The sequence below is a fragment of the Chlamydomonas reinhardtii genome, chromosome 9, assembly GCF_000002595.2.
Source record: "Chlamydomonas reinhardtii strain CC-503 cw92 mt+ chromosome 9, whole genome shotgun sequence".
NCBI classification, from domain to species: Eukaryota; Viridiplantae; Chlorophyta; class Chlorophyceae; order Chlamydomonadales; family Chlamydomonadaceae; genus Chlamydomonas; species Chlamydomonas reinhardtii.
In genome coordinates this window covers 4,423,623-4,440,476 of record NC_057012.1, presented here as the reverse complement: position 1 = coordinate 4,440,476, position 16,854 = coordinate 4,423,623, and the positions used below count along the sequence as shown (strand labels likewise).

The 16,854-nt window shown below is 70.4% G+C and overlaps 2 protein-coding genes across 4 annotated transcripts in view; both read left to right on the top strand.

Annotated features, from left to right (window-relative positions):
• The first annotated feature begins 37 nt into the window (after positions 1-37).
• On the top strand, positions 38-13,679 carry CHLRE_09g395584v5 (uncharacterized protein). The gene is made up of 9 exons (XM_043065765.1): positions 38-258; positions 501-910; positions 1,383-1,517; positions 1,817-1,913; positions 2,402-2,502; positions 2,937-2,991; positions 3,270-3,347; positions 3,557-12,360; positions 12,809-13,679. The coding sequence occupies exons 2-9, from the start codon at positions 773-775 to the stop codon at positions 12,902-12,904; spliced, it is 9,504 nt and encodes a 3,167-aa protein (XP_042921259.1). The 5' UTR covers positions 38-258; positions 501-772; the 3' UTR covers positions 12,905-13,679.
• Positions 13,680-13,727: 48 nt separating this feature from the next.
• Positions 13,728-16,854, top strand: part of CHLRE_09g395547v5 (uncharacterized protein) — a 6,213-nt gene continuing 3,086 nt past the window's right edge. For all 3 annotated transcript variants that reach the window (XM_043065761.1, XM_043065762.1, XM_043065763.1), the window contains exons 1-4: positions 13,728-14,331; positions 14,581-14,615; positions 14,967-16,236; positions 16,448-16,657. In XM_043065761.1, coding sequence (XP_042921256.1) covers positions 13,969-14,331; positions 14,581-14,615; positions 14,967-16,236; positions 16,448-16,657 — 1,878 coding nt within the window. In that variant the 5' untranslated portion in view covers positions 13,728-13,968. The remainder of the gene's footprint in view (positions 14,332-14,580; positions 14,616-14,966; positions 16,237-16,447; positions 16,658-16,854) is intronic.

Genomic DNA, 16,854 nt, shown 5'->3' with positions numbered 1-16,854 from the left:
TTAACATAACTGCATCGGCCTGCACTTGATGGGCGTAAACTCGCTCGCGACCTGGAAGACGCAAGCTTCGGGCATATCGATAGCAGATTGTTACTGGACGTTAATTGACTACTCAGACCCACAACAGTCCAAGGTCCCAGTGCTGGTTTTCGCGCCAGCCTGCATTTTTATTGTTAACAAGACCAGTCTACCAACCGATTAAAATAGTAATTCGTCGTGGACTTCCCCACTGGGTGTGCCCTTTGGAACAAGCGATAGGTGCGTAAGCTCGCGATGTGCCGCGACTAGAGGGCGTTGGCGCGGGCCTGCTCTATTAGCATGGCTTCATGCAACTTAGCTGCAGCAGCATACTGCCACACGGGCGGTTTTCGGGGCTCGGGGGCCTGTTGACTCGCTCTTTTTTGCCAAACCAGGTCACGACTGTCAGCGATTAACTTACCACCAATGACATATTTCTGGATAGTCGGTAAGCCCAACAAAGTGAGCACCAACTACTGCAGGGCTCGGAGCTCGAACGTGTGCACAACGGGCAGAGCATATTGCCCGCCGCAGCTTTTCCACCCGTTGGCAGTCCGTCAGCGTTTATCAGAAAGCTCTGGCGACGTGGTGCGACAGCGGAGGCAGCCCAGCGCGGCGCTGGGACAAACACAGTCCAACGTCGGGCGGTCAGCGCAGCACACCAGGACTGCGCCCGCCACGCGTGGCGGGCCCCGGGCGGCGCCGGGGCCTGAGCTCGACACTTCAGCAGCGGTAGCACGGCAGGGCGGGCCTGATGGCAACGCCGGAGCAGGAGGGCGCTGCTGGGGAGGAGCTATTCCCGCACCAGCGCTCCCGACTGCAGGCGCTAGTGTCGCACTTCGGCTTCAGCCCGCACCTGCAGCGGCCGGGGAAGGAGCCGCTATTCATCCAGGTGGGTTACGAAGAGTTGGACGCCGAGGACTTTGGTCGCATGTGCGCCAGCGGCTGTCCAGGGGTCGGCTTGAATGCGGTACGGAGGGCAAGGTCGGTAGCGTCTGCAAGGGGCTCCAAGTCGAAGTCCTAGGCCGTCGGGCAAGCGGTCCTCCTGGCGCTTCCGGGTTGTCCGGTGAGGGTGGGTTTGGGTACGACGCCGCAGCACGGGCGCCGGGGCGCCCTCTTGCCGGGGCCGTCACCACCGTCAGTGCCCGGGGCTTGGGCGGATATGTGTCGCGGACTATCGCAGCTCGCCCACAAGGCGGTCAGCAGTACAGTGTCTCCCCTGGTGCATGGACGGCTACCCTCCTCCTGCGTCTGGACCCAGCCCCGATGTTCATCGCTCCTGGCTGCACCCTCCGCGCCGGGTCCCCCTCAACACCACTTTCCCTCCCCCCCTCCACGCCGTGACGTAATCCCCTCGGCCACAGAAGCTGTCGCCCGATGACCTGGAGGACGTGGGCAGTGGCACGCTGGCCTGGCCCTGCAGCCGCCCCGACCTGGAGCCGCACCTGCAGCGGGCCACGTGCCGCAGCAAGGCGGGCTGCTTCTGCCTGGGCGTGCAGGTGTGTTGCGGGCGCGTGGGAGGAGGGCGGGCTGCTGGGCGCGTGGGAGGGCGGGTGGCAGGGCATGCGGGAGGGTGCGTGGAGGGCGGGTGGGAGGGCAGGCGGGAGGGCGCGTGGAGGGCAAGGGGGCTAGCGACTTGGGGTCGCCCAGGCAGGGCTGTGCAGTTAGCTCACAAGCCGGGCTGCCCCGGGCCTGGACCTGGGACTGGGCTGGGCGGGCACATGCGCTGGCTGGATATCTCTTCTGCCGCTGCCTTTTGCAACCACTCAACGCATCACACCATCCTCTTCTTGTCCAGGTGCTGGCGCTCGGCGGCGGCGGCCACAGCGGCGGCGTGCGCAGCCTGGGCGATGTGGACCTGTGGTACATGGACTCGGCGGAGGCGGAGGACGAGGGTGCGTGCGGCGAGAGGGCAGAGGGCAGGCTGGGACAGCAAGTGGGCCTGGAAGCGGAAGTGGACCGGAAGTGGGACTGGGTCGGGGAGGGAGTGGGCCGGAGAGGAACTGGGTCGGAGGAGACTGGGCCGGGCGGGAAGCGGGCCGGGAGAGGAAATGGGTAAGAGAGCAGGTGGACTGGAGGGTGACTGGGCCGGAGGGAAGCAGCTGTGTGATGGTGCTGCGACCGAGGGGGGGGGCACGGGTCGGGGAAGTGAAGGCAGGGAATGCAGTTGCATGCGGCGGCACAGCGGGAATGGCACGGCGTGTCATGGGAAGGGGTATGCCAGCCATGGAGCCGATTAAGGTACTACTGGCACGACATCATGTATTGCACTATGGTCGCTGCGTCCTCCCCTGCGCCGCACTTCACTATTTTGCGCCGCCACCGCTGCCGCCACCGCCGTCACCACCGCTGCCACCAACGCCGCCATTCCCGCCACCTGCAGGCATGTTCATCGTGAACCGGCTGCTGACGCAGCTGCGGCCGCAGCTCCGGCTGCGTGACACGCTGGCGCTGTTCCCCACCACAGCCAAGAACAGATTCCAGGTGCGCAGGCGGGGACCAGCCGCGGGCGGGGGAGAGGGGGGATACATGCCCGAGCCCCACGAACGGGTTTATTACATCCAAACCCGAAGTCGAAGCCAAATTGCGCTGGGTGGGTGGAGAACTGCAGGCTGGGGACAGGCTGGGGAGAGGCTGGGGGCACGCGGGGAACAGTCAGGCTCGCAAGCTGCACGAGGATGCGCGGCGCTGCCGACGCCAAGGGCCCTGCGTCGAGCCGGCTGAGAACAGGCAATGAGACCTGCTAGTCAGGGCTCTCACCCAAGGGAGATGTTCGTCACGCGCGTCCGCCGCACCCCACCCGCCTTGTCTGACCTCTCGCCCCAACCCCACACACCACCTGCCTTCCTGTACTATGCACATCCGCTTCTGCTACTTCTGCTCATCAACTCTGCAACGCCCCTTGGGCCGCCTCGCAGCTCGCCATCTTCCCGGACGTGTGTGGCGAGTGCCTGGCGCCCATCAGCGAAGACGGTGGGTGGCTGCAGGACCGGACAGGACAGAGGGGGGGCGGGGGCGTGGCCAGCCGCTGCCCTTGCATGCCGTGCTTGCTGTCCATACCCCCGATGAGAAGTTGAATGAGATCAGACGGCCCGAGCACACAACAGTTCGCGAGCCCTGCCCGGTCATTTGCAGAATGCCTGCTGTACCGCTGTACCAGATGCTCCACATCGTCTCCTTTAACATGCAACCCGCGGCCTGCCTTGCATCCTACTGAACTGTTATTGCCCCCCTGGACACTCCCCCCGCAGCCACTGACGCTGTGCTGTGCGAGTGCTGCGAGGACATTGTGGACCTCGATTGCTCGGGGCTGACGGAGCTGCCAGAAGGTGCGTGACAGGGGCACGTCTGCCGCCTCGCACTCGCTCGGTTGCTGTTGTTGTGTCTGCATCAACTTGCACGAGATGCACGTGTAGCCTGTCACCTTGGCGGCAGCAGGCGGAGGCCTGCGGGGCGCGTAGGTCGCCTGGCGGTGCATGAGCTTCATGAGGATTCTGTGGGCACCTGTGCTTGATACCTGTGCCCCCTCGCTGAACAGGTGACGCGGTCTGGTTTTGTCGGCACTGCAAGGCGCGGGAATCGGGGTTGGCAGCCGAGCCGCTGCCACCGCGTGTACAAGCGCTGCTGGCGGCTCCCGCCATCACCACCGCGCCGGAGCTCGCGCCAGCGGCGCCTGCGCTGGCGCGGCCAGCATCAGCACCACCGCCACCACCGCCGCCGCAGTGTGAGGCACCAGCACCAGCGCTGCCACCGCCACCACCACCGGCGCAACCGCAGGCGCAACTTCCACACCCGCACCAGCACCAACACCACCAGCACCCGCACCAACACCAACATCAACAGCACCAACAGCACCAGCACCATCAACAGCACCAACAGCACCAACACCATGGACATGGACATGGACAGGCTGGCGACGCTGCAGGTGGCGATGACGGGCTCACAGTGGAGGTCATGATTGAGGAACCCGAGCCGCCGCCGCCACCGCCACCGCCGCTTCCGCCACGGCCGCCGCCCGCTCCACCACGGCCGCATCTGGCACAGCCAGTTTCGGCCGTAGCTGCTGCAGCCACGGGGGCGCCGCCGCCGCTGCGTGCTGCGTCGATGGAGGCAGATCGCGGTGTGGTGGGACAGATGATCCCCATGCATGAGCTGCACCCGCCGCCGCGGCCGCCGCCGGGCCCGCGGCTGCTACACAAGCCTCCTGCTTATGCGCACGCTGGCGGCGGCGCAGGCGGCGCAGGCGCGGAGAGCGACGGCGGCGGCGACGACACGGAGACGGAGGGTCTGTACGGCAGCGGCCAGGGGCGCGGGCAGGGGCACGTGGCCCAGCGGCATCGTTACGGTCATGGGCAGGAGCAGGGGCAGGTGCAGGTGGCCCTTCCCCACTCGAGCACGGGGCATGCTCAGCACGCGCTAGGGAACGGCCACCATGTGCACCAACAGCATCAACAGCACCAACCGCATCAGGGGGTGCAGGGGGTGCAGCATTACACCGACGCCCAGCCCGGCTATGCGGCGCACCCGCACCCGCACCAGCAACAGCACCAGCAGCACCCGCATCAGCAGGCGCGCCAGCAGCAACGGTACTACACCGGCGGCCCGGGCGCGGAGGAGGGCGGCGATGGCGAGGAGGAGGAGTATGGGGACGACGAAGAGGAGGAGGGCGAGGAGGGCGAGGAGGAGGAAGAGGGGGACGAGGAGGAGGGCGAGGAGGGCGCCGCCGACCACACGGGGGGCGGCAGCTATTCGGAAGATTCGGACTCGCTCGAATACGAGGACAACGTAAGTGATGAGGACTATAACACGGACGACATCGACGACGATGACGAGCGGCCTTCGCGCGGCCGCGGGCGCGGCCGCGGTCGGGGCCGTGGGCGCGGGCGTGGGCGCGGCCGAGGCCGGGGGCGCGGCCGCAGCAGCAGCGCCACCACCGCCGCAACCAGTCTGCGTGGGCGCGGCCGGGGCCGGGGGCGCGGCCGGGGCCGAGGCCGAGGCCGCTCCTCCGCGGCCGTGGACACTTCTGACGATGACGATGGTGACGGTACTGGGTCGGGTTACGAGCAGGAAGTGGATCCCTCCTACTCGCCGGCATCTGCGTACGGCTCTGGAGCGTGGGGCAGCGGCCGGGGCCGGGGCCGCGGTCGCGGCCGCGGCCGAGGTCGCGGCCGGGGTCGGGGGCGCGGGCGCGGGCGGGGCAGCCGCGGCGGCGCCGCTCTGGGCTCGTCCACCATCACGCGCTTTGCCAATACGATGTCGCCGGCGGCGCGTCAGAGTTGGGAGGAGAAGTTCGGCAACCGCACCATCGCCGCGGTGCCGTCGCAGGGCGCTCAACACCTCATGAATAGCGCTATGAGCCCAGCCGCCATAGCCGCAGCCGCAGCCGCGGCGGCGCGCGCGGCGGAGGCGGAGAAGGCCGCCCGGCTGGCCGCGGCAGGGCAGCAGCAGCAGCAGAAGCTGCCACCGGGGCGGCTGCGCTACAGTCTCGTGCAGCAGGAGCTGCAGCGGCAGCAGCAGCAGCAACAACAACAGCAGCAGCTGCAACAACAGCAGCAGCAACACCAACACCAACAGCACCACAGCTACCCAGCGAAGGGCCTGGCGAGCGGGCCTGAGGCGAGCGGCAGCGGGGACGGGGAAGGGGAGGAGGAGCAGGAGGGCGCGGGCGAGGACGAGCAAGAGGAGGACGACGACAAGTCGACCGAGTCTGCGGATCCCGCGCGTGCGCAGCCGCATTCGCAGCCCTCAGCGCGGGCGTATGCGCTTCCGCACCCGCACTCGCATACACTGCCGTCGCCGCAGCCCGCTACACAGGCGGTGGTGCTGCCCGCTACACAGCCTCAGCCGCACGCGTACTCGGAAGGGCCCAGCGCACACAGGCCTAGTGCCTCAGCCGGAGCCGGCGCAGCCGTGCCCGCCGGCGCGCCCGCCGCCTCCACATCCGCCTCAAGGGAGGAGATGGTGGCTGCCAGGGGCGGCCCCGATACGCCGGATCTGGACGCCACAACCGAAGGCGAACCGCTATTGCTGCATCAGAACCCGCCGCCACAGCCAGCTTCGGCGGCTGTGGCTGCGGCTCCGGGTGCGGCTGCCCCGGTGGCGGCTGCGGCGCCGCGGCTTAGCGGCTCCCCTCTGTCGACGCAGTCGCAGGAGCCGGCACTGCAGCGGCCGCACCCGGCGGCACCGGAGCTGTCGAGCGAGCGGCACCAGCAGCACCAGCACGAGCAGCAGGGGCAGCAGCAAGCGCAGCCGTTGCGGCAACCTGTGGAGGGGACGGAGGAGGCGGCGGGGGCGGCTTCTATGCAGCGTGGGGCGCCGCTTCATGCCGGCACCGCTAGCGCGTGCAACAGTCTGGATCATGGTGATGGCCTTGGCGGCAGCAGCGACGGCGCCGCGGGGCGGGCGCTGGCAGTGACATGCGCAGGGCATGAACCCTTGCCAGAGGCAGAGGCGGAAGCGGCGGAGGGCGACAATCAAGCGGGCGAGGAGGAGGAGGGGACGGCGGAGGCGCCTGTGCCTTATCCTGCAGCGGCAGCGGCGGCGGCCGCCCAGTCGGCACCGGCAACCGCTCCGGCATCGGCAGCGGCGCCGGCTGCGGCGGTGCATCAGCAGCACTCGGCCTCGCAGCATGTAGTTAGTGTCGTGCACGCGGGGCTCCATGCCAGCAGCGGCAGCGACGGCAGCCGGGCTGAGCACCGGCATGCGGAGGCAGAGTCGGCGGTGGGCGACACCAGCGCACACGCGGGCGGGGCACCAGCCGAGGCTGAGGCTGAGGCGGGCGCCTTGGAGGCGCAGACCCTGGAGGCGGGGGCCCTGGCGGCGGGGGCGGCGGTGCACGGCTTGGATCACGCAGCAGCGCCTGCCCGGGAAGCGGTGGAGTGGGAGGCGGGGGCGGTGGGTGAGCTGGGGACGGGCGCTGCGGCGGCGCATGCGCAGGAGCAGGAGCAGGCGCTGGAGATGCAGGCACAGGCACCGGAGCAGGCGCAGGCGAAGGAGCGGCCGCAGGAGCAGACGTCGCCGCAGTCCGAGGAGCACGAGGAAGGGGAGCTTGACGATGATGCGGAGGTGGAGGCCGAGGCGGCAAGGCCAGCGGGCGAGGGCGCAGCAGCATCAGGCGCTGTTGCTGCCGCTGCAGCACCAGCCATGTCGCAGCCAGTGCCCGGAGGCGAAGCGGCGCAGTCTTCTCAGCCGCTGCCGCAACAAGGACAGCAGCAGCAGCAGGAGCAGCAGGCAGAGCTACTGCCGCCACAGCAAGAGCAGGGACAGCAGGCGGAGCAGCTGACGCAGCCGGCGGAGCAGGGGCAGCAGGCGGAGCAGCCGTCGCCGCAGCTGCCTCCGGTGGCGCACGCACACCAGCCGCAAGCACCGCCTCCGCAGCCGCAATTGCAACCGTCTCAACCAGAAGAGCCTCCGCCGCCGCAGCATCAGCCGCACCAGCACCAGCTGCCAGGCGGGTCGGCCCGGCCTTCACAGGATGACGCTGCGTTGGCGGCGTCTGAGCGCACCACCTCGCCGGCTGTGTCCGCCCACCACCAACAAGCATTCGCAGTCGCAGACGCAGACGCAGGTGCAGGCGCAGGCGAGCCCACGGCGCAGACGCAGCCAGCTCCAGACGTGCTCCAGGCAGGGCCTGCACAGGCAGGTATGCAACTGGCGGCGACGTCCGGCGAAGAGCCGGCTGCAACGCAGGCAGCCGCCGATGCCACGCCACCGGAGGCTCGGAACGAGGCGGGCGCCGGGCCGCAGCCGGTCGTTGGCGGCGGCTCCGCTGCATCGTCGCCGGAAGTGACTGCTGCCGCCTCGCAGGCGCCTGTGGAGGTCGATGCAGAGCCGCAGGTGGGCACAGGGGCGGAGTCCTCGATGTCAGGAGCGCAGGCGCAGGCAGGGCCGCCGACGGCGGCGGCGGCGGAGGCGGGGGCAGGGGCAGGGCCGGAGGCGGGCTGCAGCTCACTGCTCGGGGCTGTGCATGCCGCGTTAGACGGCAGCCCGGCGTCGCCTGGTTTCACCGCCGCGGCGGCACTGCCGCTGCTGCCGCCGCCGCCGTCGCCGCTGCGGCCGCCACCGTCGCCGCCGCCGCCAGGGCTGCAAGCTGCCTTGGCAGCGGCGATGGGCATCTCCCAGCCGCGCCACGGGACTAGCCGCAGCATGCATGCTGTGGCGGCGCCGGCTCTGGGCCCGCCGGCGGATGGAACTGCAGCCGCCGCGGCGCCAGTGCCCGAGGCCCCGCCAGCGGTCGTGCCACCTGTCGTGGGGGCTTTACCGACAGGGCTGCAGGCGCTGACGCACGCCCCGCCTGCGGTGACGCCGCCGCCGCCGCCGCCGCCACTGGAACCTCAGCAGCCGCAGCAGCCGGCGGCAGTCCTGCAGCAAGTGCCGCAGCAGGTGCCGCAGGAGCCGCTGCCGCAGGCTCAGGAGGCGCAGCCGCAGGACCATCAGCCGCAGGAGATACAGTCCCAGGGGACGCAGCCTCACCAGGCGCTTGCTCAGGAGGCGCAGCCGCAGCCTCGGCCACGTTCGCGCTTCATGGACATGCTCATCAGTGACGTGTTTAGCGACGACGGCAGCGAAGGCGCCGGCGGCGCGCGGCTGGCGGCGGTGGCGGCACCGTCGCCAGCAGCAGGTGCAGCGGTAGCAGCGGACGTGGCGCCACACCTGCTGTCTCCGACAGCGTTGGCGGCGGCGGCGGCCGCAGCGGAACTAGACCCACTCATAGCGGCTCTGCCGGAGATTGACCTGGCCGTGATCGAGGACCCGGCCGCCGCGGCCGTGGCTGCCGCGGCCGCGGCGGCGGCGGCGTCCCCGGAGGCGGCGGCGGTCGTGGCGGCGGCGGCTGCCGCCGCCGCCGCGGCGGCGGTGGGCGTAGATGCCGCGCAGCTCGGCAGCTGGCTGGCGGCACCGGAAGGCCAGCCGCACGGTCTGGGCATTGGCGGGCAGGAGCTGCAGGGCGCCGCCGCCGACGTCGACGCGAATGCGCCGCCGCCACTGGGCCTGCAGGCCGCCGTCGCCGCGGCAGCGGCATCGGCGGCGCAGCCGCCGCTTCCGCTTCCGCCGGCGCCCGTGCCGGCGCCCGGCGAGCCGGGCGGGGGCCTGTGCGAGCTTGCACTGTCGCTGCTGTACCAGCTCAGAAAGGACCCGCGGCTGCCGCCGCCGCAGACGGCGCAGGAGCTGGCGGTGGAGCTGGCGGCGGCGGCAGCGGTGGCGCACCCGATGTTCGCGGTGCCGCCGCAGTACCCGCTGGAGATGATGTTCGCGCAGGCCCGCTACGCCGACATGCAGCCGGACGGCCCCGGCGGCGCAGACGGCGTGCCGCCCAAGAAGCGCGAGAGCAGGAAGCGCAAGCGCATGCGGGAGGAGGCGGACCAGGCGGCGGCGGTAGCGGCTGCAGCCGGCCTGGCGGCCGCTACTGGCGGCGACGTCTTTGGCGCGGGCCAGGACGCCGTGGCGGCCGCAGCCGCCGCGACCACCGTGGCGGGCATCGCGGCCTTTGTCACCGCCGGCGGCGCCATGGACACGGCCGCCTTGGCGGCCGCGGCAGCGGCGGCGGCGGCCGCCGCCGCGACGCCGGCGGCCAACGGCCGCTCGCGTCGCGACCCGCGCGGCGCCGCGCGCAGCGGCGGTGGCGCCGCCCACCCCGACGGCGCCCCGGCGCGGCACCGCATGAACCTGGGCTCCAAAAGCCGGCCGTCGCGCGGCCGCGCCGCCGCCGCCGCCGTGATGGACAGCGATGAGTCCACGGAGCGCAGCAGCGTCAGCATGACCAGCGACAGCGGCAGCGACGACGACGTCATGCCGGTGCCGCGGCGGCAGCGCCTGGCCGCTGCCGCCGCCAGCGCGCGGCCGACGGCTGCAGGCGACGCGACGCTGCCGCTGGAGGGGCTGGACGCCGTGTTCGGGCAGCCGCCGCCGGAGGCGGCAGCGGCGGCGGCGCCGGCGCCGGCGCCGGCGCGGCGGCAGCCGCCGCGGCGGGCGGCGGTCAAGGCCGTGCAGCTGTTCGCAGGTGGCATGGCGGCTGACAGGAGCGACGTTAGCACTTCCACGCAGTCGAGCAGCAGCGACGAAGGGGGCAGCGGCAGCGGCAGTGGTGACGATCGCGGCAGCGGTGGCGACGGCGGCGACGATGGCAACAGCGGCAGCGGCGGTGGCCGCACACGCGCGCAGCAGCAGCGGCGCCGACGCGCTGTCCGCGCCGGCTTTCGTGGCAACGTTCGCGGCAATGTGCGTGGCAGCGTCCGCGGCAAAGTTCGCGGCGGCGGCAACGGCGATGATGCGGATGACGAGGGCGACAACGAGCGGACAGACACGGAGGCAGGAGGCGACGGCAGCGGCAGCAGCGGCAGCGAGGAGGAGGAGGAGGTGGACGCAACAGCGGCGGATCAGGGTACCGCGGCGGCGCCTGTGCAGGCACCGGCACCGGATAGCGTTGCGCCTGCCGCGCCGGACGTTGCCAGGGCGGCTGGCGTTGCCGCGGCCATTACCAGCGGCACGGGGGCACGTGCGGCCGCCCAGGCACCAGTGGTGGCGGCGGGCGCCGCGGGGGAGCTGGCGCCGGGCCTTGCGGACGCGCACCCGCCCATGTCTGACATGGAGATCGCGGCGCTGCTGCCGCACCTCGCAGACATGGAGGACTTGGCCGGCGCGGCCGCGCCCCTGGCGGCGGAGCCAGCGGCGGAAACGGGCCTGCAACTAGCCGGACAGGCTGAGATGGGCGCGGGAGGCGCTGACGAGGCGGACGATGGCGGGCTGCCGCTGCTGCCGCCGTCGCCCGCGCCCACCTGGTCGCTCAACCCGCACGCCGACGACTCGGGGCTGCTGCTGGGCAGCCATGGCGCTGCTGCAGGTGCTGCTGACGTGGACGCTGGCGAGGTAGCCAGCCCCGACGCCGAGGCGGCGGAAGTGGCAACCGCGGCGGCGGCAGTGCCCTTGGCCGCGGCGCCTGTGGCGACAGCGGCGGGGGCCAGGCCCCAGCCGCACGCTTCGCAGCAGCAGGCGGCGCAACAGCGGACCCAGTCGCGCGCGCCTCTGGGCCCACCGCCGCAGGCCTCGCAGCGCAGCCTCAGTCACGCGGCCACGGCTGCCGCTGGCCGCAGCGGTGGAGCGGCGGCGGGCGAGGTGGAGCAGCCGGCGCCGGCGCTGGCACAGTGCAGTGGCGGTGGCAGTGGTGGCGTAGCCCCTGTCGCGGCCACCCGGCAACAGAAGCGGTCCCGGGCAGCAACGGATGCAAGCAACACAAGCGCGGCCGCTGTGGATACAGGCGCCGCGGCAGCTGCCGGGAACGTCGATGCTTTAGGCGCCCATGCTATCAGCAAGCGGCCGCGGCGCGCTGCGGCTGCTGCAGCAGCAGCAGCAGCAGCGCCACCACTACCACCGCAGCCGCTGCCCGCCTCTCAGAGGAAACGCCGGGCACCTACAGCGCCGTCAGGAGAAATGGATGCGCCGCCAGTTGACGCTCGCGCGACGCGGCAGCCCGGCTCTCTCGTCGTGGCAGCGGCTCGTGGCGGCGCCGGGGATGCAGCCGTCATCGGCGGACGCGACGGCGCAGCGACAAGCCCCGGCTCGGGCTCGGTCCAGATGCGCGGCCGCGCTGCGGCCGGCGCGGTGCCCGCGGCTGCGCACCTGCCTGCACCGCTACCGCAGCAGGCGCCGCAGCAAGCGCAGGTCGGGCGGCAGCAGGCAGGCCTTCACCGGGCGCTGCCGCAGGCTGCCGCACCGCAGCGCACCCCGCAGCCGACGCCCCAGCAGCCGCAGCCGCAGCCGCAGCCACAACAGGATCAGCAACAACAACAGCCGCGCGCGCCTGCAGCCCGCCGCACGCTGCCGCCGATCGCGCCGGCGGCAGCCGGCCGCGCCTCCGCCACCCAGCCTGCCGCCGCTGCCTCGCCCGCGCCCGCGCCCGCTGGAGCTGCACACGGGCAGCTGCACGGCCTGGTCGACTTTGAGGCCTGGCTCGCCTCGGCGCGCGGCGAAGCCGCTGCCCGGCTGGCCGTCGCGGTCGGGGTCGCGGGCAGCACCTACCGCGCCCAGTCCAACGGCCTGCTGTTCCGCCTGGCCCACCAGGACGGCGGCGACCTGGCGGCGGCGGATCGCGCGGCGGCGGCGCAGCTCAAACGCGTCATCCAGCTGTCGAACGAGGTGGCGCGCTCGGCGGCGCAGCGCGCGGCCGAGGGGCAGCAGGTGGCGTTGAGCAGCCACGACCGCGAGGCGCACGCGGCGGCGCGCGCGAACCTGGCGCAGGCGGAACTGGCGATACGCACGGGCTGCAGGGAGGCGCAGCTGCGGGCCTTCGTGGCCATGTCGGCGCAGCGGCAGCGCGCGCTGGTGCCGCTGCAGCTGGCGAGGATGCCGGTGAGTCTGGGGGGCTGGCATGGCTTCGTTCGGAGCTGGGCTGGCTTCGTCAGGGGCTGGCTGCGTGACGGGCTGGTTGCGTGCGGGGGCTGGTTGCGCGAGGGGCCGTGTGAGCGGCTGCAGTAGTGCAGTGTGATTGGTGCGCGGTGCATGTGTGGGAGGGAGTGGATGGAAGGTAGTGACAGGGGTGTTGCTGTAGTGTGTGCGCTTGGACAGCTCGCTCGCTGTGTTGGAAGTTGAGTAGCGCTTGTGGACCAGACGGGCGCCTGGCCCCGTGCCTGCCCTCGCGCCTCTGGCCTCTCTCTCACCACATTCCCCAGACCCACACCCCACCTTCGCCATCACCATACATGTTTCTTGCTCATTCCGCCTTGCATCCATCCATTTCAGTTCCCCTTGCACAACCGCTGCCAACCGCAACCCACCCTTTGATGGTGTCGGCCCGCAGAGCGACGAGCAGCGGCGCCAGACGGAGCTCCTGACGCGAGCGCTGGAGGAGCACCGGGCGGGCCTCTTCCCGTCCCAGCCGCGGCCTGGCGTTTAAGAGGCAGCAGCCAATCTAAGTTGACGTGCAGCGGCCGTGGCCGCCGGAGCAGCAACGGCAGGGGAAGCGGGAATGGGAGTGGGCGTGGGAGCAAGAGCAGTGCGGGGGCGGCGGATGCGGAAAAGTGAGCGGCGGCAGCTGGCCCGGCATTGCCGCCGCCAGGCAGCAGGCGCAAAGTGCGCAAAGGCCTCGTATGTGTATGGAGCGCGAGGCGCGTTACCAAGGGCACTGACGCTGGGGCTCTACGGTGCCTGTTCGCATATACTTGGTACAGGCACGGCCGCACGCGGCTAGTGCACCCAAAGAGGAACGTTGGGGATGGACCGGTCAAGTGAAGGGGCGCAGAGGAGGGGGGGCTAAAACTGTTTGGTTTGTGTATCCAGTCACGCGTTATTAGTGGCTGGCCGCGCGAAACGCTTGGATTATGCGCATGTTACTGCAAGTACGCATGTGTTGACAGTTATGATGCTTAAGCGGTGCGCGAACATTCTTTGCATTAGGCCCGTGTTTGCGGACGCGCGACTCGCGCGCGAGGCCGCCAACCGTCGAGAACGTGCCAGGGGTTCGAGTGGTCTGCGTGCGTGGTGCAGGCCGGGCTCAATTCTAAGGCGTGATGAGGAATGAACGTATGTGGTGTTGTTTCATGGAGTATCTAAGAGCTGGTTGAGCCCCGGTCAAGGCCTTGGCTTCTTGATGAAGGCCGCGACATGTCAACGGTTCGATCGGCCATGCGCAAATTAACGCTCATCACGATGTCTTGTAATCACACTGGATGCAATGACACTGACGCTACAGCCGGAAGACCGGTTATGACGAGTTCGTCTCATCGGGCGGTTAGGCGTCGCGAACGATCGCGAGAAGATGAGACTTCAGCCCTTCAGTAGAGCTCCCGCTAAGACTTGCGCCACACGCACAGCCATCCTTCAGCTCCAGCTACACTCGAGCAAATATAGGCACGCGGCTTCGTGCGCGGTTGCATCCGTTGCAGAATTTTCTCTGGCCCAACTGCAGATTTGCCTCGTGCTGCGTGCAGCTCTCTTACTATTAGCTGAAATTCACGGGAAATGGCTCTCGCCTCGGCGCGCGTTGCAGATGTCGTCAAACACAGCTCTGATAAGACTGTGGCACCTTCGATTAGGATAGGCAGCTCGATTAGCACAACAACAGCAGCGGGTGCTGGCGCGTCCTTAGCGCCGGAGGAAGGGCTCAGGGAGCAAAGCCCTGAGCCAGCCGCGCGTGCATCCGCCGCGCGGCCAAGTGCTGCGGGCCTCGGCGAGCCCGCTGTCAGCATAGGCGTGTTCTCTGACGTAGTAGGAGGCACCGAGGATGCATCGGTGCCTGGCACTGCGGCTAAGCGCTCGACGACGCCTCCGCTCAAAGCTGGGCCGGCTCCGCCCTTCATGCTCGACAGCTGCCCCTCCTTCCAGGTGAGGCCCCTTGCCTCTTCCCGGCAGACCTTGCCTAGGCACTCCAATTTGTATAACCACGCGCGGCACGCTGCGCTGGCAACCTAGTGGTTGGGGCGTAGTGGCATTGGGGTGGCGCGAGGCCGGAGGCCACGATCCCCGCGCACGCAACCAAGCCAACAGCTGCTGCAAGTCGCCGCTCCCCCGCTGATCCGCCCCGTGCCCTTCCCCCTTCCCCGGGCCCTCCTTGCCCCCGTCGACCTTCCTCAGGAGCAGCAGGGCACTAAGCCAGTCTTCTTTGACAGGTGCGAGCGGCTGGCTGTTGCATTGGGAGTTGGGGCCAGGGCAGAGACGCGCAATGGCGACGCCGTATGTGGCGGGCGCCGCAAGCATGGGCGACTGGGCGGTGTTCGGCACCGCTGGTGGTCTGAGAAGGCCGATGAGGGTCGCGAGGGTCGTGATGGCCGTGGCTGGGGGTGTGCTTGTGAGAGGAGCGGCGGAGCACCCATCTCCACCTCGTGCCTCCACCTCCACCTCCACCTCCCACCCCTTCACCTCCAGCGCGCCATGGCCCCCCCCAATAAGCAGCAGCGTTGGCCTTACCCAGACTCCTTTACTCTGCTGCTTGTGCCGCTGCTGCTGCTGCTGCCTCGCAGGCACGCCACCTTCAAACGCGTGCGCGACGAGTCGCTATCGCGGGTGTCCGAGGAGGAGCCCGCAGCACCAGCAGCGGAAGCTGCTGCTGCTGCTGGTGCTCCTGCTCTTGCCTCCGCCGCCCGAGGCGGCGCCGCTGAGCGCTGCCCCTACCTGCCCGACTGGAACATCGCGCACAGCGGCGTGTGGGCGCTGGCGGAGGCGGGCCTGATCCGGGCCATGGAGGCGAAAGCTGCCAGCGACCACGTCGCCGCAAACCAGACTGCTGGCAGCGCGGCCACCGCCGCCGTGGCAGCGGCAGCAGCGGCGGTGCCGCACCGAGACACCGCCACCACCATCGAGCACCTGACGCAGCTGCTGCCGCGACCCACGCCCGTCGATGTACCCATGCACGAGGAGGCGGAGAGGGCGGCGGCAGCGACGGTGGCGGGCGGCGGCGACGGCGCCGCCGCGGGCGCCTTGGGCGACTTCAACAGCCCAGTCACAGGCCGGTCGAAGCACGCTACGCCCTTTGCCACGCACCAAGTCAACCTGGAGCAGCAGCAGCCTTCGCCGTCTCTGGCAGCGGCGGCGGCAGCAGCCCCCAACGCCGCAGCCGCCTCTCCTGCGCCGCCAAACAGTGCGGGTGCGGCGGCGGCGGCGGCGGTGGCGGCGCGGCAGCCGTCCGTGAGCTCGTCACAGTCATTCACCTTGGGCCGGTCGGCGGTCGGCGGCACCAACGCCAACGCCAACGGCGGCGGCTCGCCGTCAGCGGGTACTGAGGCCGTGGGCTCCTCGCTCCGCTCCTGGCTATCACGTGCGCGCAGCGTGGGCCACGCCCACGGCCCTGGTGGTGCCGCCGCCGCAAACGGCAGCCCCGCCGCGGCGTGGCGTGTGCCGTTGGGCCTCGGCTCCGCCCTCACTCCCTTCCAGTCGCTGCGTGGCTCCATGCGGCGCACCCACACCAACTTCCAGCTGAGCGAGGGCGGTGGCAGCGCCGCCGCCGCCGCCGCCGAGTCCCCGCGCGCCGGCGGCATCGCCGCCGCCGGGCTCCGCCACGGGCGCGCGCACCACAGCGTCGCCTTTGCCGCCGGCCTGGCAGCCGCCACCTCCACCGCCGTCGCCGTGTCGTCGGCCGGCGGTGTGGCGGTGTCGGGCTTTGTCGGCGCCGCCACCGCCGCCACGACCGCCGCCGCCGCGTCCATGGCGGCTCTGTCGACGGCGTCTGCAGCGGTGCAGCTGGGCGGTCACGCGATTGAGGCGGGCAGTGACATGCTGTTGAACCGGGTGCAGGTGGGGGCCGGAACTTTGAAGCTAGCTAGGATACCGTGCTGCCATCACTGTGTGTCACCGACGTATTACGATGTACGGTACCAGGACACACATGCACGTCCTCCTACCACGCAAGCATGCACATGCATCCCTTACCCGCCACCATTACCCCACCCAACAACCAAACCCAACACAACCACCAACAACCAACACCAACTCCAACCGCCAACAGGGCAAGGCCATGAAGAAGGCCTCTGCGCTGGTTGCTGACGCGGTGCTGGGCCCCGCCGCCTCCGCCGGACTGCGGCACGGGCTGCTGCAGCGGCTGCGCGCCACCGTGGCGGGCGCCAGCGTGGCCTGGTTCGTGATGAACCACATGGCTCTGAGCGACGGCCTGGTGCACCTGGACTTTGAACACGACTTTGTGCACAGTGCCAAGCTGGTGAGGAGACGGGGTGGGGGGAGGGGAGGGGAGGGGGGGGGGAGGGGAGGGGGAGGGGAGGGGAGGGGAGGGGGAGGGGAGGGGAGGGGAGGGGAGGGGAGGGGAGGGGAGGGGAGGGGAGGGGAGGAGGGAGGAGGGGCGGCGGGGGCGGCGGCGGGTGGCCGAGGGTAGGTTTTGGCGGAGTGGCCGACGTGGCG